The sequence below is a fragment of the Hemiscyllium ocellatum genome, chromosome 3 (assembly GCF_020745735.1).
Source record: "Hemiscyllium ocellatum isolate sHemOce1 chromosome 3, sHemOce1.pat.X.cur, whole genome shotgun sequence".
Classification (NCBI taxonomy): domain Eukaryota; kingdom Metazoa; phylum Chordata; class Chondrichthyes; order Orectolobiformes; family Hemiscylliidae; genus Hemiscyllium; species Hemiscyllium ocellatum.
This window is the reverse complement of record NC_083403.1, coordinates 51,873,311-51,900,494: the sequence shown is the minus strand read 5'-3', so window position 1 is coordinate 51,900,494 and position 27,184 is coordinate 51,873,311. Positions and strand designations below refer to the sequence as shown.

Genomic DNA, 27,184 nt, shown 5'->3' with positions numbered 1-27,184 from the left:
TCAAAAGGATTGGTGACCTTAGCACTATTTTTGGATTCCATTCGTATTGCATGTTCAAAGAAAATCAACAACTTCTTTTGAAGCTAATTAATCTATTTAGACCTTCCTAAAGCTTCTACTCTCCGGAAATACTATGAATTGGATCAAGATCAACAAATTGTTAAATAAGTACTACGGTTAATCAACACAAACGGAGGGTCCATTAAAATGAGAATAGAATAATAGACTGCGTAATCATAACGAATGTTGTTCTCAGAGTTGTGGAAAGATTTACTACCATAATTTTGTACTTAAAGTGCAGTGTCCTCTATATTTGAGAGATCAAACAGACTGTGACTCCACACTTCCATTAGCTTGCAAGGGTGGTCTTGAGCTTCCAGTTGCTTGTCCACCCTACTTTCAATTGCATATTTTTGTTCTCTACCTCCTATGCTATTCTAATAAGACACAATAGAAGCTCGCAGATGAGCACATCTTCACTGAGTCGTAGAGCCAAAGGTACAGAAGGTGGTCATTCAGGTCACCAATTTCACACCAATGGTCTATACAGCAATCCAGTCTGCCCCCATTGTTTATTTCCCTTGAGTGATAAATATAATTTCCTTATAAAACATTGCATTGTCTCTGCTTCTAGAACCCTCATTTGTTAAGAGTTCAATGTTATTACATGCTGCATTAAAAGCTGTTCCTCACAATCACCCTAAATCTCTTGTCCCAAACCTTTAATTATATACCCTTGTCCTTATAATCATATACGCTAGCTCCAATCAGATCTTTGGAACAGCTTGTCTTTGTATGCTTTATTCAAGCCCATCACATCCTTGTCATCTCCATAAAGTCTTTTATACATCTTTGTTCCAAAGAAAAAAGCCCTGTTTTCTCCCAACCTAAAGTCCCTAAATCTCAAAAATTCTAATTAATCTCCCAGGCACTTCATTGAGCACCCAATCACAAATGTCATCCTTAATTTCAGCTAGTTTTCTTTTACAAATCATTATAAGATCACTTTGAAGCTATTGTCATTAAAATTCCTGGCACAATTTTCATTCTCAGACAGGACACATTTAGCACAGAGGGCTGTCAACACTGGGTCTTTAAGTACAGTCAAGGCCAAGAAGACAGATGTTTAACCAGTAAGGGCTATGAGGAATGGAGCTGAGGATTATCAAATCAGTTATGATCTCAGTGAATGGTAGGGTTGATTGGCCGGGCTAAGTGATCTGTGTATGCTCCTTTTTCTCCCCTATCCAGAAGTGCTCTTACACACAACTGAACAGATTTTCCCACTACCATTATGCCTACTTCTGCTTATGGTTTATAGCATTTAGCTAACAGCAATTTTAAATCATAAGAATCAGGTAGCAGTGATCAAATATGAGGATGGACAAACAGACCAAAGAAGGGTGAGACAAGGCTTCAATCTCTCATTAGACTGTTTCTCAGTGGACTTAAAGAAATGCATGGTATAAAAGGTAGGAGAAAAAGTCACCAGCTACAACTGCTCAGCCAATAATATCACACACTAACAAATGAAGACAGTGAAGTGGCAGATTGAGTTCAATTTAGTTAAAAGTGAGGTACTGCATTTTGGGAAAGCAATCTGAGCAGCACTTATACACTTAATGGTAAGGTCCTAGGGAGCGTTGCTGAACAAAGAGACCTTGGAGTGCACGTTCATAGCTCCCTGAAAGTGGAGTCGCTGGTGGATAGGATAGTGAAGGCGGCGTTTGGTAAGCTTTTCTTTATTGGTCAGAGTACTGAGTAAGAGGTTGGGAGATCATATTGCGACTGTACAGGACATTGGTTGGGCCACTGTTGGAATATTGCACGCAATTCTGGTCTCCTTCTTATCGGAAAGATGTTCTGAAACTTGAAAGGGCTTGAAAAAAATTTACAAGCATATTGCCAGGGTTGGTGGATTTGAGCTACAGGGAGGAGGTCAAATAGGCTGGGGGTGTTTTCTCTGCAGCATTGGAGGTTGAGGGGTGACCTTATAGATGTTTATAAAATTATGAGGGGCATGGACAGGATAAAGAGGCACAGTCTCTTCCCTGGAGTGAGGAAGTCCAGAACTAGAGGGCAAAGGTTTAGGGTGCGAGGGAAAAGATATAAAAGAGACCTAAGGGGCAACTTTTTCACGCAGATAGTGGTACATGTATGGAATGAGCTGCCAGAGGAAGTGGTGGAGGCTGGTACAATTGCAACATTTAAAAGGCATCTGGATAGGTACATGAATAGGAAGGGTTTGGAGGGATATGGACCGGGTTCTGGCAGGTGGGGATAATTGGTTGGCATGGACGAGTTGGACCATGCTGTACACCTCTCTGACTCTAATGTGCAAAGATCCATGAATCCCAGGCAAAAAGATAATGGCTACACTTAGCTATTTGAAAACACACATAAAAGTGATAACATATGTTGTGGTTCTGCTCGCCGAGCTGGAAGTTTTTGCTGCAAACGTTTCGTTCCCTGGCTAGGGAACATCATCAGTGCTGTTGGAGCCTCGTGTGAAGCGCTGCTTTGATGTTTCTTCCGGTATTTATATTGGTTTGTTCTTGCCGCTTCCGGGTGTCAGTTTCAGCTGCAGTGATTTGTATGTGGGGTCCAGGTCGATGTGTCTGTTGATGGATGTTCTTGCCGTTTCCGGGTGTCAGTTTCAGCTTTCGTGGTTTGTATATGGTGTCCAGGTCAATGTGTCTGTTGATGGAGTTTGGGGATGAATGCCATGCTTCTAGGAATTCCTAGAAGCATGGCATTCATCCCCAAACTCCATCAACAGACACATTGACCTGGACACCATATACAAACCACGACAGCTGAAACTGACACCCGGAAACGGCAAGAACATCCATCAACAGACACATCGACCTGGACCCCACATACAAATCACTGCAGCTGAAACTGACACCCGGAAGCGGCAAGAACATCCATCAACAGACACATCGACCTGGACCCCACATACAAATCACTGCAGCTGAAACTGACACCCGGAAGCGGCAAGAACAAACCAATATAAATACCGGAAGAAACATCAAAGCAGCGCTTCACACGAGGCTCCAACAGCACTAATGATGTTCCCTAGCCAGGGATCGAAACGTTTGCAGCAAAAACTTCCAGCTCGGCGAGCAGAACCACAACAACGGATACCCGAGCTACAAATCTTCAATCAGATTTTAAACACTTAGGAGTGATAACATAAAAAGGACATGCCAGTATGCAACATTGTTGTCAATGGAATGATATTAGAACATGTCAATCAATTCAACTATCAAAGAAGCACAGCAGCATCAACTGTTAAAGGCAGTAATGAATAGAGCAGCCAAATGATGTTTTAAATGAAGCAACATTATAAAGAACATCAGTTAGAGTCTGGAAGCAAGAATCCCAATCCTACAAGATTATGTCTGGCCATTAATGAATTATTGACATGAAGCTCACAGCTTCAGAAAAGAGGAAGAAAGGAAAATAACTTGACAGTGTTGTGCTGAAGGAGAAATAGAAAGCTGACGTAGTGATTGTACTGAGGTCAGCCAATTGGACCTCACAGAATGAGTTCCCTAATTGGGCACTGCTAATGTAAAAGATTGGCTGCCATAAAGAGGGGAGTGTCAGAGATCTTGACACGCTGGTAGCTAACTGAATGAGACAGTACTAAAGTCAAGGACTGTACTGTTCATGTGTAAACAAAAGGGTGACTTGGTGACAGATAACAGCCTTAGTGGGGTAATGTCAGGTAAACTGGGTGGAGAAAAGGTTCAATAAAATAGTAATGAATTAGACCATAAGATCAAGTGAACTCTGAAATAATATCTTAGAAGACAAATGGGAGTCTTTCGAACATGCTATCTATGTGAAAGGTTGGAATGTCTAATCACCACTGGAAGGATGAATGAAAGAAAACCAAGTGGTCAGAGGCAATGCAAGTAACAAAACAACATTAAAGATCAACTTAACTAGAACTCCGACAACACTGTCACACTGACTGGAAAAGTTTCCGAAACCCACTATGTCACCAATGCCATCAGTATGGCACTTAGCCAATGACAAAGCAACATTTTGCTGACCAAAGCATAATTACCAAACAAAATATTTTGTGGCAGACTAAATATTTTAAGTTGCCTTAAAGAAAACTAAAGTTCTTAGGTGAGAAACAATGACTGAGATCGCAAGAGTAAATAACGAATAGACAAATGCACTAAAAGAAGAAATGCTACCAGCAAAATGAGAGATAACTAGTATGAATACAGTCAAACTAAGGACATGTGACATTAAAACAACAGCAATAGATCTTGGTTTCTGGAAATCTGAAAACTAACAAAAAGTGCTGTACATACTCAGCAGGCTGAGCAACATCTGTGGACAGAGAAACAGTTCTGAGTTAGAAACATGATGTATTCATTGCAAATGAAAGGGAGGAGAGGAACAGTAAAAAGGAAGGTCGGTGATAGGGTGGATGGGGAAGAGGTTAAATGTCAAAGATGTGAAGGAACTAAAACCAAACGGTACAATGTAATAATTTTGCAAAACATCTGGGAGCAGAACATATAAAACAAGATTAAGACATGTCAAGGAGAACAGAATCAGAACGGAGGTTATGGTCAATGTTGAATCTAGAAGCCCACAACTGTCTAATAAAATGCCAAATGAAGTTGTTGAGGTGCTTTTCCTTGAGTATGAATTGAGTTTCAATGAAACACTGCAGCAAGTAGTGACAAGAAATGAGACAGAGAGCAAGGTGCAGAATTAACATTATAGGAAACAGGAAGCCCGAGGTCGTGCTTACAAACTGAGTGGAAGTGTTCTGCAAACCAGCTGCCCTGCCTGCATTTGATCTCCCTGAAGTGGAGAAAACCACATTGGCAGCAGTAAATATCGTACACTAAATTCACCTGCTTCACCTCCAAGTTGCATTCATTTAGTCTGCAAGAAGCTTGACTCTAGTTTGAGCTGGTCAGAATTGGTTATGTGCATATAGTAAAAGATTTTACTTTTCGATAATGCAAACTGAATAATACTCCTCTGAACCATACAGTTATGCTGTGAACTCGCACAATTACCAATGAAAATCTTAATCACGAAGCAAGGAAACAAACAATTAGCACACAGTTCAAACCTTAAACTTGGAAACCTTTTTAAAGCAATCAGCTGAATCAATCTGTAAGAGACATTCACAATAAGTACACCACCAAATGACATGAGCCAGTTTGATCAGTTTTAGCACCAATTCCGGATGAAAATATTAATAGAGTAGTCATCAAAACCAACAAAGCAAGCAGTGGACCTTAAGACACGGCTCATGATTTTGTTCTAAAATAGGTTAAAACATACAACAAGGCAAGGGCACCAAAAAACAGTCACATATAGGTTTGCAGCTTCTTCTGGAACACAAGGTCTTGAGCTTCCTGAGCTGTCAATAAAATCGACAATTCCTTCATGTATGTAAAATACAGCTAGCCACTGCACATTGGTTTACGATCTGAAGTTATAGATTCAGGGACAGCCATGACACGTCATTCTAATGTGATAGATTCATGAAGGAGTAAGGTAAAAAAAATGTGAAAACATGGTAGATTTCAAAAAATCTACAAACTCAAGTTTAGATCTCCAGTTCCTGTTCAAATATCCCATAGGCTGCCTCAAATATTGACAGCAAAGATTCTAGAAAAATATGTGTGGCAGTAAAATTGAACACTGAGTAAACATTGAGGGACAAGGGCACAAGCTTGATATTCCATGTTCCACAAAGCCTTTCCTTAATTTACAAGCATAAGTCAAGATGATTTGCCAGGGTGAGTACAGCTCTATAAACCAAGAAGCTGAGCATTATCATGACAAAGCAGCCTGTTTTATCAGCATTTCATTCACATTCAGCATTCACTCCCTTCATCAAAGATCTCATATGAACACAATATGCAACATCTACAAGATAAACTGCAGCAATTCATCAAAAGCTTTCCAGACAGCATTTTCCAAATCCATGTCACCTATCACTTTCAAACAGCAAGCTTTTAGGAAAAGAATCACCTCCGAGTTTCCATTAATTTCACAAATTCCTGACTTGAGAATATTTTATTATTCTTTCACTGATACTGAAACAAATTCCTGGAACTCTGTGAAATATCTTCACCATATGAACTTCTGGATTGCTAAGACGCATCATCATTGCCATGTGAGGAGTATTTAGGAATAGCTAACAATATCACCAGAAATGCCCATGTGCTGCAAATTAATAAGAATGACTTTGAAGACCTGTTTTGGCATCTTGACAAAACATTACTGGAATTGAAGTAATACAAAATAGAAAAAATGATTTGCAATGAAGGCCACTGCAGAGATAGGTAAGTGTTTCAACATGCTGCATTCCAAGACATGTACATTAGAATCTAAATCTAATCTAAAATCTAACAATGATCAGGGTCATGCCTGTTATTCTCCAACATTCAGTCAGAAGCTGGAACATCTCTAGATTAAAAATTGTAAGTTAACTCAACTCTTGTTATCTTTATTCCATTATTCTGACAGATAATAAGACTACACCAGAGGAAATCTGACTGAAATATATACAAGTTAGAAAATAGAATTTAAAAAGGTGAATCAAAAACATTTACTTTGTTGTTTCAACCAGAAAATTTTAATATTAAAATGCTACCTGTTGCCGCTCCAGTTTTTTGGCCAGTTTTTTGAGAGCTGCTGGGTCATCTGCCTGAACATGATCTGGGAGTCGCTTTACTGTGGAAAAGGTGTTGAGAAGATGCACTCATTACTCAGGAGAATGCAAGGAAATTAAACACACTTATTAAATCCTCAATTTCTTTAAAATCTTTCTTTAGAACTTCAAAACGGTCTTTGGTGCATTCTTTCTTGGAAGTCAGGTAATATTCATAAATGGCAAGCAACAATGTTAACAAAACACCAGAACATGAAATGAAGCACTGGTGACATAGGTAGAGTGTCAATTTTATTTCAGATTTGGGAAAAAAGTTACAAATCATTTAAGCCAAGTTCCTTCTGTTAGTGGAGGTTCAAATCAATAAGAGATAAGGTTAGCCAGTTCAAAATGATCCGACTCCTCTATCAGACTGCATGCACAACACCTTTCCCTTGCAACTGAACTACAATTTTCACAAAAATATAAACTTTTTACTTACTAATTTAATAGCTGTGAATGCAAAGGGAATAGCTATCCAAAAATGGATTATTTAAAAACATTTAAATAGAAATTTTTGAAGAGTACATTACACAAAATTGCTTCTTTACTTGTTTAGGTATACAAAACATGCTGATACAACAAGAACAGTTTTCAACTATTTCAACTCCATAAATTTCAATGTCAGCAATCATTTTTGAATGACTTGCTGCTTCTTCCTTTTCCTCTGTTGCACTCCACCACCCATTACAGTATACTGATTATGTTTCTTATTACCTTGCTGAGGCTCACTGGCTACAACTTTTGGCTTCAATAAAGCAGCAGACTGGCTCTGGTCAGATCTCTTGGACTGTTTTGAACGGTCTTCTTGCTTTGCTTTCCTTTCTGCTCGAAGTTCAGCTTTGCTTTTCCCAGCTGAAACTTTATCACTATTGACAAACGTTTCATTTAATGCTGCATTTGCTACTTGAAATCAAAATAAAGGAGAACAAGGGTGAAAGTTAATAAGGATTTACTAATATTTGATTCACTTCAGTTTTTCAACAGTATTCAGTGAAAAGTACATGACATCAGTAGCTTGTAACAATCCCTCCTCCCACTGTAGTTAGAGTTCACCCAAGATCCAACCTAAGTAAATATCAGTGAACAAAATTATCCTGAGAGAAAATATTGAATTTGCTTAGTACTTGTACATTAGTAAAACTGAAATTAAATTATAAAAGAAACATGGAATGTTCACATCACTCAATCAAACTGTCGTGTCCAGTTCTATATAAGGGCAACTCAACAAGTCATAACCTCCTGGCTTTTCCCTGCACTGTTACAATCTTTCTCACCTCATATCATGTTCCTACTATTTAAACAAACAAATCCTTCAAGATGAAGATGATCATGATCATCAATATCTTTTCTGAAAATCTCTATTGCATCTGCTTCCATCAGACCCTCGGGCAGGAGATGGGCGATCCTACCACTCAGTTTGTATAAATGTTTTTCTTTATGTTGCCTCTGGTTCTGCTCAGTCATTTCAAATCCACGTCCGTGAGCACTCAACCCTCCTACCAATGAGAACAGTTTGTTCTATTTACTCTATGCAGAATTTTGAACTGCTTGAATCCAAACCGAACATTCAACTCTACAGTAACAGAATTCCAATATGCTGATATCACCATTAAATTTCAACTTTTATTCATGCATATTTAACTACAAATGCTTTTGCTGCATGACTGGAAGTCATTCTAAATCCAGGCCTTTAGCACCAGTCTGATCATTCGATAGAATGGCAACCACAGATTACTGCTCCTCTCCAATTTTGTCTTGCAGCAACAGAACTACACATTTCTGGCCAGGAGTCGCAAGCCTGTCCTCTTCAGAAATTAAAGCGTAATTCGGAGTCCTTCTTCATTGAATTGATCAACATATTCCATCATATCCACTTGTGTACCTGTCCTTCATGCACCTCCTCCCCTTTTGATAGAGCTGTACACTGAAAAGCTTTAGAATATTTAAGCTGCTTTTCAAGTATCACATATACTCGAGTAATAGTCAAACTTTTTTGATGACTTTTTACGATTAAATTTACGGGGTCAACTATTACATGGATGCTACTTTTGAGGGGCTGACACTCATGCCTGTCAAAATTCATACCATATCATCAGCAGAAGCCCAAATGATCACTAAACGCCTGAAGGGAGAATACAGAAAGGCAGAAATTTTAAAAAAGGTCAAGGGTAGGAATGTCTGAATTATCCAGGTGCTGCGAGCGAACGAGAGTAGGATTAAGATGATAGAGCAGATGAATGCATGGCTGAGGAGCTGCTGCAGGGAAGAAGGCTTCACAATTTTGCATCATTGGAATCTCTTCTGGAGTCGAAGTGACCTGCTCAAGAAGGACAGATTGCACCTGAATTGGAAGGGGACTAATATACCGGCAGGGAGATTTGCTACAGCTGCTCAGGAGGATTTAAGCTATTAAGGTGGGGAGTGGGATCCAGACAGATAGTGAGGAAAGAGATCAATCTGAGACTGGTACAGTTGATAAAAGAAGCGAGTCAAACAATCAGGGCAGGCAGAGTCAAAGTAGAGAACAAGGTAGGACTGATAAACTAAACTGCATTTACTTCAATGCAAGAGGCCTAACAGGGAAGGCAGATGAACTCAGGACATAGTTAGGAACATGGGACTGGGATATCATAACAATTACAGAAATGTGGCTCAGAGATGGACAGCACTGGCAGCTGAATGTTCCAGGATACAAAAATGGTAGAGGAAGGATAGAAAGGAGGGCAAGAGAGAAGAGACAGTAGCATTTTTGATAATGGGGAGCATTACAGCTGTACTAGCGAGGATACTCCTGGAAATACATCCAAGGAAGTTATTTGGGTGGAACTGAGAAATAAGAAAGGGATGATCACCTTACTGGGACCGCATTATAGATCCCCTTAATAGCCAGCAGGAAATTGAGGAACAAATTTGTCAGGAGATATCAGTCATCTGTAAGAATAATAGGGTGGTTATGGTAGGGGATTTTACATTTCCAAACTGGGACTGGGACTGCCATAGTATTAAGGTATTAGATGGAGAGGAATTTGTTAAGCGTGTACAAGAACATTTTCTGATTCAGTATGTGGATGTACCTACAACAGAAGGTGCAAACCTTGACCTACTCTTGGAAAAGAAGACAGAGCAGGTGACTGAGGTGTCAGTCGGGGAGCATTTTCGGGCCAGCGACCATAATTCTACTAGTTTTAAAATAGTGATGGAAAAGGATAGACCAGATCTAAAAGTTGAAGCTCTAAATTGGAGAAAGGCCAATTTTGATGGTATTAGGCAAGAACTTTCAAAAGCTGATTGGGGGCAGATGTTTGCAGGTAAAGGGATGGCTGGAAAATGGGGAGCCTTCAGAAATGAGGTAATGAGAGTCCAGAAAAAGTATATTCCTGTTAGGGTGAAAGGAAAGGCTGGTAGGAATAGGAAATGCTGGATGACCAGAGAAATTGAGGTTTGGTTAAGAAAAAGAAGCATATGTCAGGTATAGACAGGAGAGATCGAGTGAATCCACAAAACAGGATAAAAGCAGTATGAGTATACTTACGAAGAAAATCAGGAGGGCAAAAAGGGAACATCAAATAACATTAAGGAGAATCCAAAGGTTTTTACAAATACATTAAGGACAAAAGGGTAACTAGGGAGAGTTACCCACAAAGATCAGCAAGGCAGCGTTTGTGTAGAGCGCAGGAGATGGGGAGATACCAAACAAGTATTTTACATCAGTATTTACTGTGGAGAAGGACATGGAAGATACAGATTGTAGGGAAATAGATGGTGACATCTTGAAAAATGTCCATATTACAGAGGTGGTGGTGCTGGATGTTTTGAAACGCATAAAAGTGAATAAATCCCCAGGACCTAATCAGATGTACCCTAGAACTCTGTGGGAAGCTGGGGAAGTGATTGCTGGGCCTCTTGCTGAGATACTTAGATTAGATTACTGAGTGTGGAAACAGGCCCTTCGGCCCAACAAGTCCACACCGACCCGCAGAAGCGCAACCCACCCAGACCCCTACATATACCCCTTACCTAACACTACGGGCAATTTAGCATGGCCAATTCACCTGACCCGCACATCTTTGGACTGTGGGAGGAAACTGGAGCACCCAGAGGAAACCCACGCAGACACGGGGAGAACGTGCAAACTCCACACAGTCTGTCGCCTGAGTTGGGAATTGAACCCAGGTCCCTGGCGCTGTGAGGCAGCAGTGCTAACCACTGTGCCACCATGCCGCCCTTCGATAGTCATAGGTGAGGTGCGTGAAGACTGAAGATTGGCTAATGTGGTGCCACTGTTTAACAAAGGTGGTAAGGACAAGCCAGGGAACAACAGACCGGTGAACCTGACATCAGTGGTGGACAAGCTGTTGGAAGGAATCCTGAGGGACAGGATTTACATGTATTTGGAAAGGCAGGAATTGATTAGGAATAGTCAACATGGCTTCGTGGATGGGAAATCATGTCTCACAAACTTGATTGAGTTTTTTGAAGAAGTAACAAAGAGGATTGATGAGGACAGAGCTGTGGACGTGATCTATATGGACTTCATAGTAAGGCATTCAACAAGGTTCCCCATGGGCGACTGGTTAGCGAGATTAGATATCATGAAATACAAGGAGAACAAGCCATTTGGATGTAGAACTGGCTCAAAGGTAGAAGACAGAGGGTGGTGGTGGTGGAGGGTTGCTTTTCAGACTAGAGGCCTGTGACCAGTGGAGTGTCACAAGGATTTGGTGCTGGGTCCACTCCTTTTCGTCTTTTGCATGAATGATTTGGATGTCAGCATAAGAGGTATAGTTAGTAAGTTTGTCGATGACACCAAAATTGGTGGTGCAGTGGACAGCAAAGAACGCTACCTCAGATGACGATAGGATCTTGATTAGATGAGCCAATGGGCTGAGAAGTGGCAGATGGAGTTTAATTCAGATAAATGTGAGGAACTGCATTTTGGAAAAGCAAATCTGAGCAGGACATATATACTTAATGGTAAGGTCCTAGGGAGTGTTGCTGAACAAAGGTTAGGTGAATTGGCCTGGCTAAATTGCCCGTAGTGTTAGGTGTAGGGGTAAACGTAGGGGAATGGGTCTGGTTGGGTTGTGCTTCAGCGGGTCGGTATGGGCTTACTGGGCCAAACGGCCTGTTTCCACACTAAGTAATCTACTCTAATCTAATCTAAAGAGACCTTAGAATGCAGGTTCATAGCTCCTTGAAAGTGGAGTCACAGGTAGATAGGATAGTGAAGGCTGCATTTGGTATGCTTTCCTTTATTGGTCAGAGTACAGAGTACAGGAGTTGGAAGGTCATGTTGCAGCTGGACAGGACATTGGTTAGGCCACTTTTGGAATATTGCATGCAATCCAAGTCTCCTTCCTGTCGGAAGGATGTTGTGAAACTTGAACGGGTTCAGAAAAGATTCAGAAGGATGTTGCCAGGGTTGGAGGATTTGAGCTATAGGGAGAGGATGAATAGACTAAGGCTGATTTGAGGCTGAGGGGTGACCTTAAAGAGGTTTATAAAATCATGAGGGTCATGAGGAGGGTAAATTGACAAAGTCTATTCCCTAGGGTGAGGAAGCCCAGAACTAGAGGGCATAGGTTTAGAGTGAGAGGGGAAAGGTATAAAAGGGACCTAAGGGGCAAGTTTTTCATGCAAAGAGTGGTGCATGTAAGGAATGAGCTGTCAGGGCAAGGGGTGGAGGCTGGTGCAATATTAAAAGGCATCCGGATGTGTATATGAATAGGAAGGGTTTAAAGGGTTACAGTCCATGTGCTGGCAAATGGGATAGATTAGGGTTGGATATGTGGTCAGCATGGACGAGTTGGACTGAAGGGTCTGTTTCCATGCTGTACATCTCTACAACTCTATGAATAAAAGAAAAAAAAACTGAATTATAATAATTCTGAAAACCTGAAGCAGAACACAACAGCTAGCGGACTGGAGGACCAGAAGTGAAGCAGAACAACCAGCAGATTGGAAAGCTGGAGCAGAACGTGATGACCAGCACACTGGCTCACAAACGTTGTTCTGTTATCTGTGAAGATCTAGGGTGGGCTTTAACACAAGATATATGGAAACTTCCAGGTTATTTGGCCAACAAATAGGGAGTCAAGTTTTACAGATCAACTATTACTCGAGTAGAAATGGTATTTAAGTGAATAAGGGTGGGAAGAGTTGGTAGGGTGGAATGGATGCATCAGATCAGGTGCACTAGGGCATCACATGGTCAGTTCACGGAAAGGGAATTAAGTGCTTGGGAAAGTCGGAAGGCCGAGGGGGAGCAAGTCGGAGGTGTGGGAAGAATTTATGTGGGAGTTGGAATGTCAGATTACCAGGGAAAAGCTGAGAGAAGCAAAATGTCAGTTGTATAGTTACTTAAGTGTCATTCATGGATTCAAACTGTCCAACATTTCCTGAATCGCTCCTCAGCTCAGTATGTTGGATAGAATCTCTGATTCTAATTCCATGGGATTTTTCTTTTAAAAGAGAGTCCTGGGAAGTAGGATAATTACCTATCAGGAATTCAAACTTCCTGAGCAAATCTCACAGAGTCAGAAGGGCTTCACACTCATAAATTGGATGCTATGTCCAGTCTAAACTAAATCAAGATCAGAAACCTGGACAAGAATAGGAATAGCAAATCACAACTTTCATTATTCTTCCTCAAAGTCGTGCAGACATTCATTTACCAAGTGCCAAATTGTGTGTATTCACATTGATCCTGACAAACTGTGACAACTTTAGTCACTAATTAGATCTTAAAAACAATGTAGTAAATAGGCTTTAATCTGTTCGAACTCTTTGACAAAGTAGGACTTTACAGATTATTGACATGGAAATACAATTTGTGGACAAGTATCAATACATGTATTTTAAAGACTCATTCAGTCTTTTTTGTAAGTTTTACGAATCTCAATTTTAGAAATCTTCAGTAAATCTTCTTATAATGGTAGATAAGATACCCACACTAGTCTTTTAAGCCCAACTTTGACCAATGGGACTCCTTTCTATCAGAAAGATGCTTTGAAACGTGAAAGGGTTCAGAAAAGACTTACAAGGATGTTGCCAGGGTGGAGGATTTGCGCTATAGGGAGAGGCTATTTTCCATGAAGCATCAGAGGCTGAGGGGTGACCTTATAGAGGTTTACAAAATTATTAGGGGCATGGATAGGATAAATAGGCAAAGTATTTTCCCGGGGTCAGAGAGTCCAGAACTAGAGGATATAGGTTTAAGGTGAGAGGGGAAACATATGAGAGAGACCTACGGGGCAACTTTTTCCACACAGAGGGTGGTACGTGTATGGAGTGAGCTGCCAGAGGAAGTGGTGGAGGCTGGTACAATTGCAATATTTAAGAGGCATTTGGATGGGTATATGAACAGGAAGGGTTTGGAGGGATACGGGCCGGGTGCTGGCAGGTGGGACTAGATTGGGTTAGGATATCTGGTCGGGTTGGACCAAAGATCTGTTTTCATGCTGTACATCTCTATGATCTATTGCCAAAGAGCTGTTCTAATCCGGACACTGCTAACCTGAGACTGCATGCAAAAATAAATTAGCCACGAGAGAGAAATAGAGTGTGCAGTTTACTTTTCTGCTGTTGCTGCTGTTTATTTGGATCATCTGTCGAAAAAGAATTACCACCATCTGTGGTCTTATCTTGCTTCCTGTTTTTCTTCTGCTGTTTCTTCTCCTTCCTCAATCGCTGCTTTTCTTCCTTGGACAACTCTTGCCCTTCTAACTATCAAAGAAAATAAACAAAGAACAGCTTTTATGCCATTGGATTTGTTGAGGAAGAGAGAGGCCATTTTACATTATACAGGAAAATCGTTTAACAGAATGACATCTGACCTGGGGAAATCTAAATCGTTTCTGTGAAATGGGAACAAGTCTTGATTAATAATGTATTTTGGGGGGTGGGGGGAGAGAAAAAAACTTCAAAGAATGGTAAATAACTGCTGTTGCTATCCAATGTTCCTTAAAACTGTTATGCTCAAACTATTCTAAGATATCAGGCATGATTTCCCCACTATGAAGCCATACTTTACTTGATAATATTACCAATGTCTAAATGCTCTGCTTTTGCATCCTCTATAACAGGCTCTAACATTTTCCCATTAACAGACATTAAGCTAATTGGCCTATAGTTTTTAATGATGTTACCATATTTAATAAAAATAATTATCTCCTTACCTGAAAAAAAAGGGAAATGAATCACCATAGGCCAAATTCAAATTGAAAATAATTAAAGAGAGGACATACTCTCAAGTCACACACTCACAAACCAAGAATATCAACTAACCATTTCTTTACAGTAATACAAACAAACACAGACATTCTGGTCTCTGGATAGTTGGAGAGCGAACATATCCTGAGAGATTCACATGAAGATCTCTCAATAGTCCTAACATCTGGAACCTTTCAAGAAAGTCACTAACTCTGAAATCTGAGACTTCAGAAACTTCCAGCTTGTGTAAACAGTTACCGAGGAAAGTAAAGGGATTAAAACCTGGTTAACCGTACAACCAATCTGCTAATCACTTATACCAACCAAACCTACCACACACCAGACAAGGCTCAACACATCCAACACCCACAGAATGATTCTACCTCAACCACACTCACCAAGAACATCTTACTGACCACCACTTCCAATGAGACCTGGCCAACCTCCTCCCCACAAAAAACCCCTGACTAACTTCCCCCAAATCTTGCAGACACCTGACAACCCTGGTCATTACAGGCATCCAACTGACCAGGTATCATACTCCCAGCCCCTCATCAAACTTGGATTCTTAAATACAACCCATGCCCACACACATGACCTTGCCTATGCTGTCACCCACGTATCTGTGATCTGTATCCCTCACCCACTTGGCACCATACACACACGTACCTGCCACTTGTATGCCCTCACCAATTTGATACCTGTAGTCCTCAGTCCAACAAGTCCACACTGACCCGCCAAGGAACACCCCACCCAGAACCATTCCTCTACCCTATTACTTTACATTTCCCCTGACTAACGCACCTAACCTACACATGCATGAACACTTTGGACAATTTAGCAAGGCCAATCCACCTAACCTGCACATCTTTGGACCATGGGAGGAAACCACACAGACACGGGGAGAATGTGCCAACTCCATACAGACAGTTGCTTGAGGATGGAATCGAACTTGGGTCCCTGGCACTGTGAGGCAGAAGTACTAACCACTGAGCCACCGTGCAAATTGGGCTCAAAACTATAACCTGGTTTCTCTCTCCACAGATGCTATCAGATTTGCTTTAAGTTGCTTCACACTTGCTGTGTTTAATTCAGATTTCCAGCATCCACAGCATTTTACTTGTACAGAGAAACCTTGATTATCTGAATACCAATTATCTGAAAATCGGATTTGGCGGGTCAGTGTGGACTTGTTGGACTGAGGACTACAGGTATCAAATTGGTGAGGGCATTAAAGTGGCAGGTACGTGTGTGTATGGTGCCAAGTGGGTGAGGGATACAGATGACAGTTACGTGGGTGACAGCATAGGCAAGGTCATGTGTGTGGGCATGGGTTGTATTTAAGTATCCAAGTTTGATGAGGGGCTGGGAGTATGATACCTGGTCAGTTGGATACCTGTAATGGCCAGGGTTGTCAGGTGATCTCGAAGTCCCCATGGAAACATTACAGCAAAGACGTGCTTCCAACAGTGATCGTGTCTTTTGTTTACAGTGATTAAACATGCACTGTCTCCAAATGACTGACATCCTGCCCTCTCTCTCTCCCCACACTTTCCCTGGAGTTCTACACAAGGGTGTACCCTAAACCCCCATCCCCAGATAATCTCTCCAACATTGTCCTGTACAGGGCAAAGATGCAACCTGTCAAACAGTTGCAGTAAGAAGTTGTGTGTGTGTGTATGTGTGCGCGCGCGCCTTATTCCACAAAGGCAGCTGCAGTCTAACTGTTAATGTCCAGTTCGGCTGCCGCGGAGAGGGGGGCCGATATGTACAGGGTTTTTGGGGGGTGGGGGTTGGGCGGGCAGGGAGCAGTGTTGGACTGGGTTGGGGTGGGGGGGGGGTGAAGGGGCAGTGTAGGATGGGTTGGGGGCGAGGGTGGTGCTGGGGTCGAGAGGGGGCAGAGTTGGACAGGGTTCATGCGGGGACGATGTTGGGGGCAGGGGGCGGTGTTGGACAGGGTTTGGGGTGGTGAGGTTTTGGTGGCAGAGGGCGGTGTTGGACAGGGTTGGGGGTGCAGTGTGGGGGGGGCAGTGTTGGACAGGGTTGGTGGCGGTGGGGTTTTGAGGGCGGGGGGCGGTGTTGGATGGGGCTGGAGGCGGGGGGCGGTGTTGGACAAGATTGGGGAAACGGTGCGAGGCTGGACATGTTTGGGGGCAGGGGGCGGTGTTGGACGGGTTTGGGGGTAGGGAGGCAGTGTCGGACGAGGTTGGGGGCTGGGGTCAGTGTTAGAGGCAGGAGGCATGGGGCAGGTTTGGACTGGTTTGGGTGGGTGGGGGGGGCGGTGGGCAGTGTTGGACAAGGTTGGTGGCGGGAGGTGGTGTTGGGGGCGGAGGCAATATTGGATGGGGTTGGGGGTTAGGGGCAGAGGGCAGTGTTGGACAGGGTTGGTTGCCGGGAGCGGTGTTGGGGCCTGGGGGATGGTGTTGGACAGGGTCGGGGGCTGGGGGCGGGGTTGGACAGGTTGGGGGCGGGGTTGGACAGGTTGGGGGCGGGGTTGGACAGGTTGGGGCAGGGGGCAGTGTTGGACGGGTTTGGGGGCAGTGGCGCAGTGTTGGACAGGGTTGGGGCAGGGGTGAGGGGAGGTGTTGCATGGGGTTGGGGTTGGGGGGGTAGTGTTGAGGGGGCGGTGGGGGGCAGTGTTAGACGGAGTTGGGGGCAGTGAGGCAGTGTCTGACAGCCTGGGGGTCAGTGTTGGGGCGGGGGTTCATGTGCTGTGTGCTGCTGCAGTCTCCTGAACAGGGAGCAGACTTTTAAAATGTCAAGCCCCAAAGGAAAGGCACTCAATCGATTATCCGAACGAAATAGTGCCCGCCCGTCACGTTCGGATAATCGAGGTTCCCCTGTAAACAAGGAATAAAGGAGCTATTGTGATGTAGGATGGAATGGTTTCTGCAAAAATTCACTGCAATGCCACATGCGTGACTTGCCGGACTGCTTCTAGGACTTTGTCTTAGAAGTCTATTCAGAAAGCTCCCAGATTGCTAAGTGAATGAAGATTTGTCTGATCTGGGTTAGAAATAGAGATTCCAAAACAAATCAACAAACCTGAGCCCTAATTTTAAATAATAAATGTTCAATTCCTCATTTACATAAACAAGTATTCAAGACAGTTAGAAAGTCTGTAATAAAAATGCAGAATTTCAATAAAAGATCAGCCGTATTTATTACTGCCGGCAATCACACTTTTCTACAAAGCTGACAGCACATCACTATTTGGCAGACTGCAAGGAAAATACAGCTTATGGCTTGTCATAGGCCTCGTCCAAAAATACACATTTCAAGGATTCAATGTTTGTTTTATCATGCCTTGTTTTCTTGGAAGTCTCAATCAACAATGTTTAATCAGTTTCACTCATCCAATACTATCTTCAAACTACGCATATAATTTATAAGACATGTCCTTAACACATCTCTCTTTGGCAAAGTAGTCATACATTGCTCCCCAAACGATTCTACTAAGCATCTTTCCCATTATGGATTTCAAACAAATGGGTCTGTCTTATTTCTTTTTTTGCAGAAAATTGAAATAAATCATCTTTTACATTCATTAAGCTACTGAAAATACAATACAAGCTAACAGCTCGGCCAACATACTTCCCATCGTATTCAGTATTCACTGGAAGAAGAATGCCTGGGTGATACATCATTCATCTACTGTGAATTATGTTACAAAGATACATCTGATTATTATTTCACAAAACTGTGTTACATATATAATCAAATTCTGAGCAAGGTGCGAGTTTTCTAAATGTCAAGACTTGATTTTGCAGCAAGGTGATTAATTTGGGCCAGTGCCATTTACTGTCTGAACATAAAGAGTCAAAACAAAATTTAACATTATTAACACTTTAGAACAAATGTGTGTGTCAGCAAGGAAATTAGTCAGCAATATCACAGAGTTTACTCCAGACATTCATTATATGTTTACTTTAGTTCGCCTTGTTATGGAAAAATACCGACCCAGAATACTTGCATATACAAGTTGGGATGTAATGTTGCAGCTGCACAGGACATAGGTTAGGCCACTTTTGGAATACTGTATGCAATTCTGGTCTCCCTCCGATAGGAAAAATGTTGGGAAACTTGGAAGTGATCAGAAAAGATTTACAAGGGTGTTGCTGGGCTTGGAAGGCTTGAGCTATAGGGAGAGGCTGAATAGACTAGGGCTATTTTCCCTGGAGAATCAGAAGCTGAGGGGTGACCTTATAGAAGTTTATAAAATCATGAGGGGTATGGATATTGTAAATAGACAAGGTCTTTTTCCTGGGGTGGGGGAGCCCAAAGCTAGAGGGCATAGGTTGAAGGTGACAGGAGAAAGATTTAAAAGGGACTTATGGGGCAACTGTTTCACACAGAGGTTTGTGCATGCATGGAATGAGGTGCTAGAGGAAATACTGGAGGCTGGTACAATTATTATATTTAGAAGACGTCTGGATAGGTATTTGATTAGGAAGGGTTTTGAGGTCTATGGGCCAAATGCTGGGAAATGGGACTATATTAATTTCAGCATGGAGGGAAGGGTCTGTTTCCATGTTGTATATCTCTATGACTTGCATCAATTTATGATTTTATTTTTTAATGCAACGCCATTAAATCACAATATACTAATTAGTTCTATGGCATTTACTGCACTGGCAAATCTACAATCTAGCTGAATCAAAGACAGTACGTGATCCAACACACTAGTCAGTTACTTTGTTAGGTGATAGTTTCATCCCTTTACCATGATTGCAAATCAATCAGTATCCCAAAAGATTCTGAGGAAGGGTCACCAGACCAGAAACTTTAATTTTGACTTCTCTTCACAGATGCTGCCAGACTTGCTGAGATTTTACAGCAACTTCTGTTTTTGTTCCCAAAAGGTATGTTGACAGGCTTCAATTACATTGTGTTTTAATATTCTCTGTACAAAACATGCTCGTAGTAGGCCTGTCAAGAGTTATCCTGCTGAGAGCTGCTGTGACAACATACATATTTATATACATGTAGTCTGCAGCTACAAATCGTGATGGCAGAAGCTACAATTTTCTTTACATTCACCAAGACCTCTCATACAGCACCTTCTAAACCCTCCTTCCCCAGCCTTATCCCATGTCCAGCCCCACTCCTCCTCCTCACCTCTGATCTATTCTAACTTGTCCATTTTCCTAGTCACCTGTCCACTCCACCCTTCCTACTGACCAATTACAACAACTCCCTACTTAAATTCACCTATCCCCCCGCCCCCCCCCCCCACCCCCAACTTTCACCCAGCCCAACCCCACTCCCTTTTTCTACTTCTCCCCAGTCCTGACAAAGGGTTTTGGCCAGAAATGTTGACTTTGCTGCTCCTCACATACTGTCTGACCTGCTGTGCTTTTCCAGCTTCACACCTATTGACTCAGACTTTCAGCATCTGCAGTCCTTACTATCTCCTAGTTAAGTAAGCAAATTTGTTTTGACTTTCAGTCTGTCTGTTGGTTGTGTTTTTTCGCTAAGCAAGCAAAGGATTCAAGAGAACTGATGACAAGGCATAGTTGGGTGCCCACAATGAACAAGCTAAAACATTGTACTTTATAAGGAACAGCACATACACAGGATATAGGCAGGGGCCAAGGATTGACGTTTGGGGGACACCAGGGATAACAGTGTGGAAGTGGAAAGTCATTTAAGCGATAAGGAGGTCAAACGCATCAAAAACTGCAAATGGGTCAAAAACGATAAGCAAGAATTGTATCCCTTGTACAGACAAAGCGGACATTTTTTGTAATGTTTTGGTAGCGTTTGGCTGAAGCCTGATGGGAGTGCATCAATAATGGAATTTTGGGAAAAATTGGCAGGGATTCAGAAGACTGCAGAATGTTCAGGGATCAGACAGCATAATTAGGATGAGGTGATAATTAGCAAGAAAGATGCAGTCAACTTTTTTTAAAAGAGAAATGATGGCAGATTTTTAAAAAATACAGGAGGGAGGGGCAGGGGGGTTGCAGAAGGACAGAGAGAGAAAGAGATATATGACAGATAGAAAGAGGAGCAGAGACAGAGATACACACACAGAAAGACAAGAGTGTGAGACAGAGAGACGGACAGTGAAGCAGACAAACATACAATACCAAACGAGAGAGAACAATTAACAATTTGGATAACAGAGATCAAAAAGGAAGTTGGGCAGTTAGTTGTTTAATGGGATTACGATGAAGGGAGCAAAATGAGTCTTATGGACCAGGTGAACACAGAAAGTACTTGACAGGAGATAGGAAATAAGTTTGAGTCAGAAGTGATTTTGGACAAGGGCAATTTATTAGATGGTCTTGATCAGAGTGACAAGGTCCATGAACTCTTCATATTTACTGCTGCAGGTTAGAAACCAGCTTGGGTACATTGTGACCCAGTTTTTCTGACCATAACATGATAGGTCACTTCAAGTTACTTTCTAAAAAATCTTCACAACAGTAATAACTATATTTTTAAACGCTGATATAAATCTGTTTTCATGCTGTATAACAACCTGCAAGAGGTGGTGGTTCAATTACAAACTTTAAAAGTCATCTAAATGGACATACCAATAATAAGAGTTGAGGGGGATATGGGCCAAATGCTTGCAACCCGGACTTGATCAGTTTAGTATCTCTGGATGATGCATACAAATTTGACTAAAGGGTCTATTTCCCTGCTGCATAACTCTATGACCCTCCGACTATGATTCTATTTTATGTAAAAGATGTTTATTATTGTTCTATTTTCACCTAGCAAAACTGTAGCAGACCCAATGGAATTACTTCCTTTTTTTATACAGTTTCCAAAGGATTAAAGTGGGGAAACAAAAATTTTAATACAATTGTGCTTAGTTCATTTTTTTCCATTATATTATTTCCTTTGACTTTTATTTTACTATTTGCAGAGAAAGTTACAAACCACGTGACCACTACTACAAACTATTGGCTTACTGGAATTCAACAGCTATGGGAGATTTACTTTATCTGATCCACTCAAATCAAACAGGTACCAACTGCTTTGTAAATTACTCAAAGCTTAAGTGTTTCCATTCGTACGTTTTGAGAAGATTTGAGGCTCAGGTTGAGGTTTTGGATGTTGATTTGCTTGCTGAGGTGGAAGGTTCATTTTCAGACATTTTATCACCATACTAGGTAACATCTTCAGCGAGCCTCCGGACAAAACACTGCTGATGATTCCTGCTTCCTATTTATATGTTTGGGTTTCTTTGGGTTGGTGATGTCATTTCCTGTTCTTTTTCACAAAGGGGTGATAAACCTGGGTCCAAGTCAATTTGTTGATAGAGTTCCGGTTGGACTGCCATGCTTCTAGAAATTCTTGAGTGTCTCTGTTTGGTTTGTCCTAGGATGGATGTGCTGTCCCAGTTGAGGTGGCATCCTTCCTCATCTGTATCTAAGGATACTAGTGAGAGAGGGTCATGTCATTTTGTGGCTAGTTGATGTTCATGTATCCTGGTGCCTAGTCTTCTGCCTGTTTGTCCAATGTACCATTTGTTACAGTCCTTATACAGTATTTTGTAAATGATATTAGCTTTGCTTGTGGTATGGGGTCTTTCAAGTTCATTAGCTGCTGTTTTAATGTGTTGGTGGGTTTGTGGGCTACCATGATGCCAAGGGGTCTGAGTAGTCTGGCAGTCATTTCAGAGATGTCCTTGATGTAGGGAGAATGGCTAGTGTTTCTGGTCGTGTTTTGTCAGCTTGGTTGGGTTTGTTGCTGAGAAATCTGCGGACTTGGTCATTGGGTACCCGTTCTTTTTGAATACACTGTATAGCTGATTGTCCTCTGCAGCTTTGTTTGTGGATGTTGGGATGATCGAAGCTGCATCAGAACATTATTCCAATGGGTAACCACATACTGCAGCACAGAGGAACTATGCAGACAAGAGGCCACACGCAGTATTTTGTGGGGAAAACCATACAAGATTAGAGAGAATATAGAACTCAAGGAAAATTCCAGGGACTGTTTTCATTTGAAGCTGATCGACAGTGGAGAGGAGCCAAAGTCATACTCATGAAAAGGTCCTGGAGTGATGTTTTGATATGTACAGGGTACAGCAGTCCCACGAAAGGAGGGTGATTCACCAGAGCAGAAGCTGTAATTGAGGTAGTCTATGACCAAGCTGTTTTTGTGAGGTCATTCCAAAAACCAGTCGAGTACAAGCGAAGAACTGTGAAGCCTCGTGAAGTTTATTGGATTTGATGATCCATGATGTCATTATCATCCAATGCAGGGGAATTGCTGAGAAATCTATGGCATCAATTTTCATCATGCTTGCTATTTCACATATGCTGTGTGGTGCTGAATCACTCTACTACCTATAATTACCATGTCACTTTTGAGTGTAGGAAAGAAGAATATATACTGTAGATCAGTACTTCCCACACGTTTTCCCACTGTGAGCCCACTTCAAGGCTTGAAAATTGTTGTAAGTACCTTGGTGAAAATGTAGAAGTGGAGAAAAATCAATGAAAGCACAGATGCAGAAAGAGGACTTGCGAAACAGAGGTGCTCCTCAACAGTCAGTGCTGCCTTGAAACCCCAATTCAGCTTCTGATCCCCAATTCAACTTCTGTTAATGAAGGTAAGCATGCAAGTACAGCAGATAGTGAAGAAGGCTAATAGCATGCTGGCCCTCATAACAAGAGGGATTGAGTATACAAGCAAAGAGGTTCTTCTGCAGCTGTACAGGACCCTGGTGAGACACCTGGAGTACTGTGTGCAGTTCTGATCTCCAAATTTGAGGAAAGACATTCTGGCTATTGAGGGAGTGCAGCACAGGTTCACAAAGTCAATTCCTGGAATGGTGGGATTACCTTACATTGAAAGACTAGAGCGACAGGGCTTGTATACCCTTGAGTTTAGAAGACTGAGAGGGGATCTGATTGAGACATATAAGATTATTAAAGGATTGGACACTCTGGAGGCAGGAAACATGTTTCCGCTGATTGGTGAGTGCTGAACCAGAGGACAAGCTTAAAAATACGGGATAGATCATTTAGGACAGAGATGAGGAGAAACTTCTTCACCCAGAGCGCGGTGGCTATGTGGAATGCTCTTCCCCAGAGGGCAGTGGAGACCCAGTCTCTGGATTCATTTAAGAAAGAGTTGGAAAGAGCTCTCAAGGATTGTGGAGATAAGGCAGGAACAGGATACAGAATAAGAATGATCAGCCATGATCATATTAAATGGTGGTGCAGGCTCGAAGGGCAGAATGGCCTACTCCTGCACCTATTGTCTATTTTGCAGAATGTACGGCTATTGCAATATTGTCTAGTAAAGTTCATTGTTGCTTTTCAAAACCATGGAGTCTTGTGAATTTATTCCCTTACTAAGTCCACTGGATCTGACACTTCAATCATAAAAAAGTTACTGATCCCTAGCCAGATCTTTCCATAAATTTTGGCAGTATGGACCAGGATTATAACAACCATGACAACAAAAAGAAAACAGCACTTACCTTTTGTGTGTTGATTTTCTTATCCTCGATATCTAAAATATACAAACACAATGCAGCAACAAGATTACAATGAAGTTTAATATATTTTTCATAGACAAGACAACAATATAAGTCGTTCCTACTGACTTTTAGGGCCTTGAGTGGTTTAGTCTCATTACTTTGCTCTATTTCTTGGAAATTCTTGGAAGAAATGTTGAAGCCAAGGAATATGATGTTAGATTTTATTGATATAATGAATCTCATATGATGGCTGTTTCTAATTTCAGGTACATGAATTATAACACTTGAGGGTTTACAATGCCAAAAACTGGATTTCTGTACACAAGATTTACACAAAAACAGGCAATTCAGCCCAACTCGTCCATGCCAGTATTATACTTTCTCACATTTATAAAACAAATTGTTTCAAGGTTGAGAACATATTCAGCAATAGCCACACATATTTATTAAATACCATGGTGGGGGAATCCAAAACTCGAGGGCATAGGTTTAGGGTGAGAGGGGCAAGATATAAAAGAGACTTAAGAGGCAATGTTTTCACACAAAGGGTGATGGGTGTGTGGAATGCACTACCAGAGGAAGTGGTGGAGGCTAGTACAATTGCAACATTTAAAAGTCATCTGGATGGGTATATGAACAGGAAGGGTTGAAAGGGATATGGGCCGGGTGCTGGCAGGTGGGACATCTGGTCAGCATGGACGACATGGACCGAAGGGGTCTGTTTCTATGCTGTACATCTCTATATATCTATGACTCTATGTGACTGTTTTCCAAATGTCACACCTTTAAAACAGATGTGACTGAATAGTCATAATTTATAAATAAAATCCTGAAGTAAAACAAAAGACCTTGAACATGAAACTTGGTTCAGGCAATTAACTCCTGATTTAACTTTTGTCCGAAGTTTCTTAACTCCCAAGTTAACAGAAGAGATACTGATGGAATCCTAATCTAGGATGATGTCTGCACCCAACTGTGTTCAACGTTCTCCCAAGTCCCAGACCACTAAAACCTGCTGCACTTTTTTTTCATACTTACCCTCAATATATTGTTCTGCTTTAATGATTCATATGGTCCTTGGGCCTTACACATCTTTCATTCTCAATATGCTCCCTTTTGTCTTACAAGGATGTCAGTCAAACACCACCTGTTCTTCTGGCTAATCACCTTATAGGGCATTCTTGAACTTGTCCTGTATACAAACAGGTAGTCCAACTAAGATACTTTCAGATCCCAGATTACCAAATATTAACTTTATTGACACATACATACTACCTGACTAGCTGAGATTTTCCAATATTCTTCTTTCTGTATTTGTCCTTTCTTACACAGATTGCATTGTACAAATTGTCCTACTGAGCAAAGAGGGCAGGAATAATACATTCACAAACACAAACAGAAATTGCTAGAAAAATTCAGCAGATCCTACAGCATCTATGGAGAGAAAACAGAGTTAATAATTCAGGTTCTGATGAAGGGTCACTGGACCCGAAACGTTAACTCTGCTTTCTCTCCACAGTTGCTGCGTTTTTCCAGCAATTTCCTGTTTTTGTTTCTGATATCCAGCATTCCTAATGGAAAAGATATGAAAATCACGTGTCAATGCCAAGTTTCTGCTACAGGAATTTACTGAATTAAATGGCAAGGCTCAAAGATGAATAACAGTCCTACAAAACAAAATGGGGATACATTACGGGGCTCTTCCCAGACGAAAATTGAAACAAATGCTTTGGAATGGGCAAAACCAGGAGCCTCAGGAAAGCAACATATTCTCCGTCGCGGGAATTGCATCAACTTCCGGTGATACATTTACACGAGGCCGCCCAACAGTCCTTTCTTTTTATGAATAAAAGATCAAGACTTTCTTTTAGTTGTAATCTATCCCTTCTGTTGAATTACTGGAGAGAGCTATTCGAAGCTTACCCGGTGCAGAGCTTGCGCTCGCGCTGCTGCCCGGAACTCCAGGACTCGTTCCATCTCCTTCAGACATTCTATGCACTATGCGCTACTGCGTCTGCGCGCCCCTCCTCCCCAGCTTTCCCTTCACACAGCAGAGTGACTAGGTTGATGTTTGTGTGTGTCCCACTTGCTCTCTCTTCAGGGATGCTACCTAACCCGCTGTGATCTTCAGCATTTGTGATTTGGAGATGCCGGTGTTGCACTTGGATGCCTAAAGTTAAAAATCACACAACACCAGGTTATTGTCTAACAGGTTTATTTGGAAGCACTAGCTTTTGGAGCGCTGCTCCTTCATCAGGTGGTTGTGGAGCGCTCCAAAAGCTAGTGCTTCTAAATAAACCTATTGGACTATAACCTCTGTTGTGTGATTTTTAACTTGGTCCAGCATCCGCAGTACTTTGCTCTCATACACCACTATCACCTGGTACAAAAAAATTCAGAGTTGCAATATCTAAATAGTAAAAAAAACTGTTATATCACAACATGACTTTTATTTAACCAAATGATTTTAACGTTTGATGTTTATTTTCTGTTGATTATCCAACATAAGATATCAATACAATTTATGCAGGTGATAATTAAACTGCAAACGCAAGAGAAATAATTTTGCCTGAATGTAGAATTGAATTGAATTTATTGTCACGTGTACCAAGGCACAGTGAAAAGCTTTGTCTTGCGAGCAATACATAGATCACATAGTTAAGTAGCACAGATAAGTAAATAATAGGTAAACAGCAGCAAAAACAAAAACACAGTACAGGCGAATTTTAAGAGTTTGTGAGTCCATTCAGTATTCTAACAACAGAAGGGTAGAAACTGTTGCGAAACGGGCTGGTGCATGTGTTCAGGCTTCT

General features: G+C 41.6%; 1 protein-coding gene across 2 annotated transcripts in view; it reads right to left on the bottom strand.

Moving 5' to 3' along the window:
- Nucleotides 1-26,370, bottom strand: part of eif2b4 (eukaryotic translation initiation factor 2B, subunit 4 delta) — a 43,007-nt gene extending 16,637 nt beyond the window's left edge. The window contains exons 1-5 of one of the 2 annotated variants that reach the window (XM_060849983.1): nucleotides 26,295-26,370; nucleotides 24,372-24,403; nucleotides 14,284-14,434; nucleotides 7,424-7,612; nucleotides 6,650-6,729 (exon numbers count right to left, since the gene is read on the bottom strand). In XM_060849983.1, coding sequence (XP_060705966.1) covers nucleotides 6,650-6,729; nucleotides 7,424-7,612; nucleotides 14,284-14,434; nucleotides 24,372-24,403; nucleotides 26,295-26,361 — 519 coding nt within the window. In that variant the 5' untranslated portion in view covers nucleotides 26,362-26,370. The remainder of the gene's footprint in view (nucleotides 1-6,649; nucleotides 6,730-7,423; nucleotides 7,613-14,283; nucleotides 14,435-24,371; nucleotides 24,404-26,294) is intronic. The other variant, XM_060849992.1, reaches the window with a different exon arrangement.
- Nucleotides 26,371-27,184: the final 814 nt, after the last annotated feature.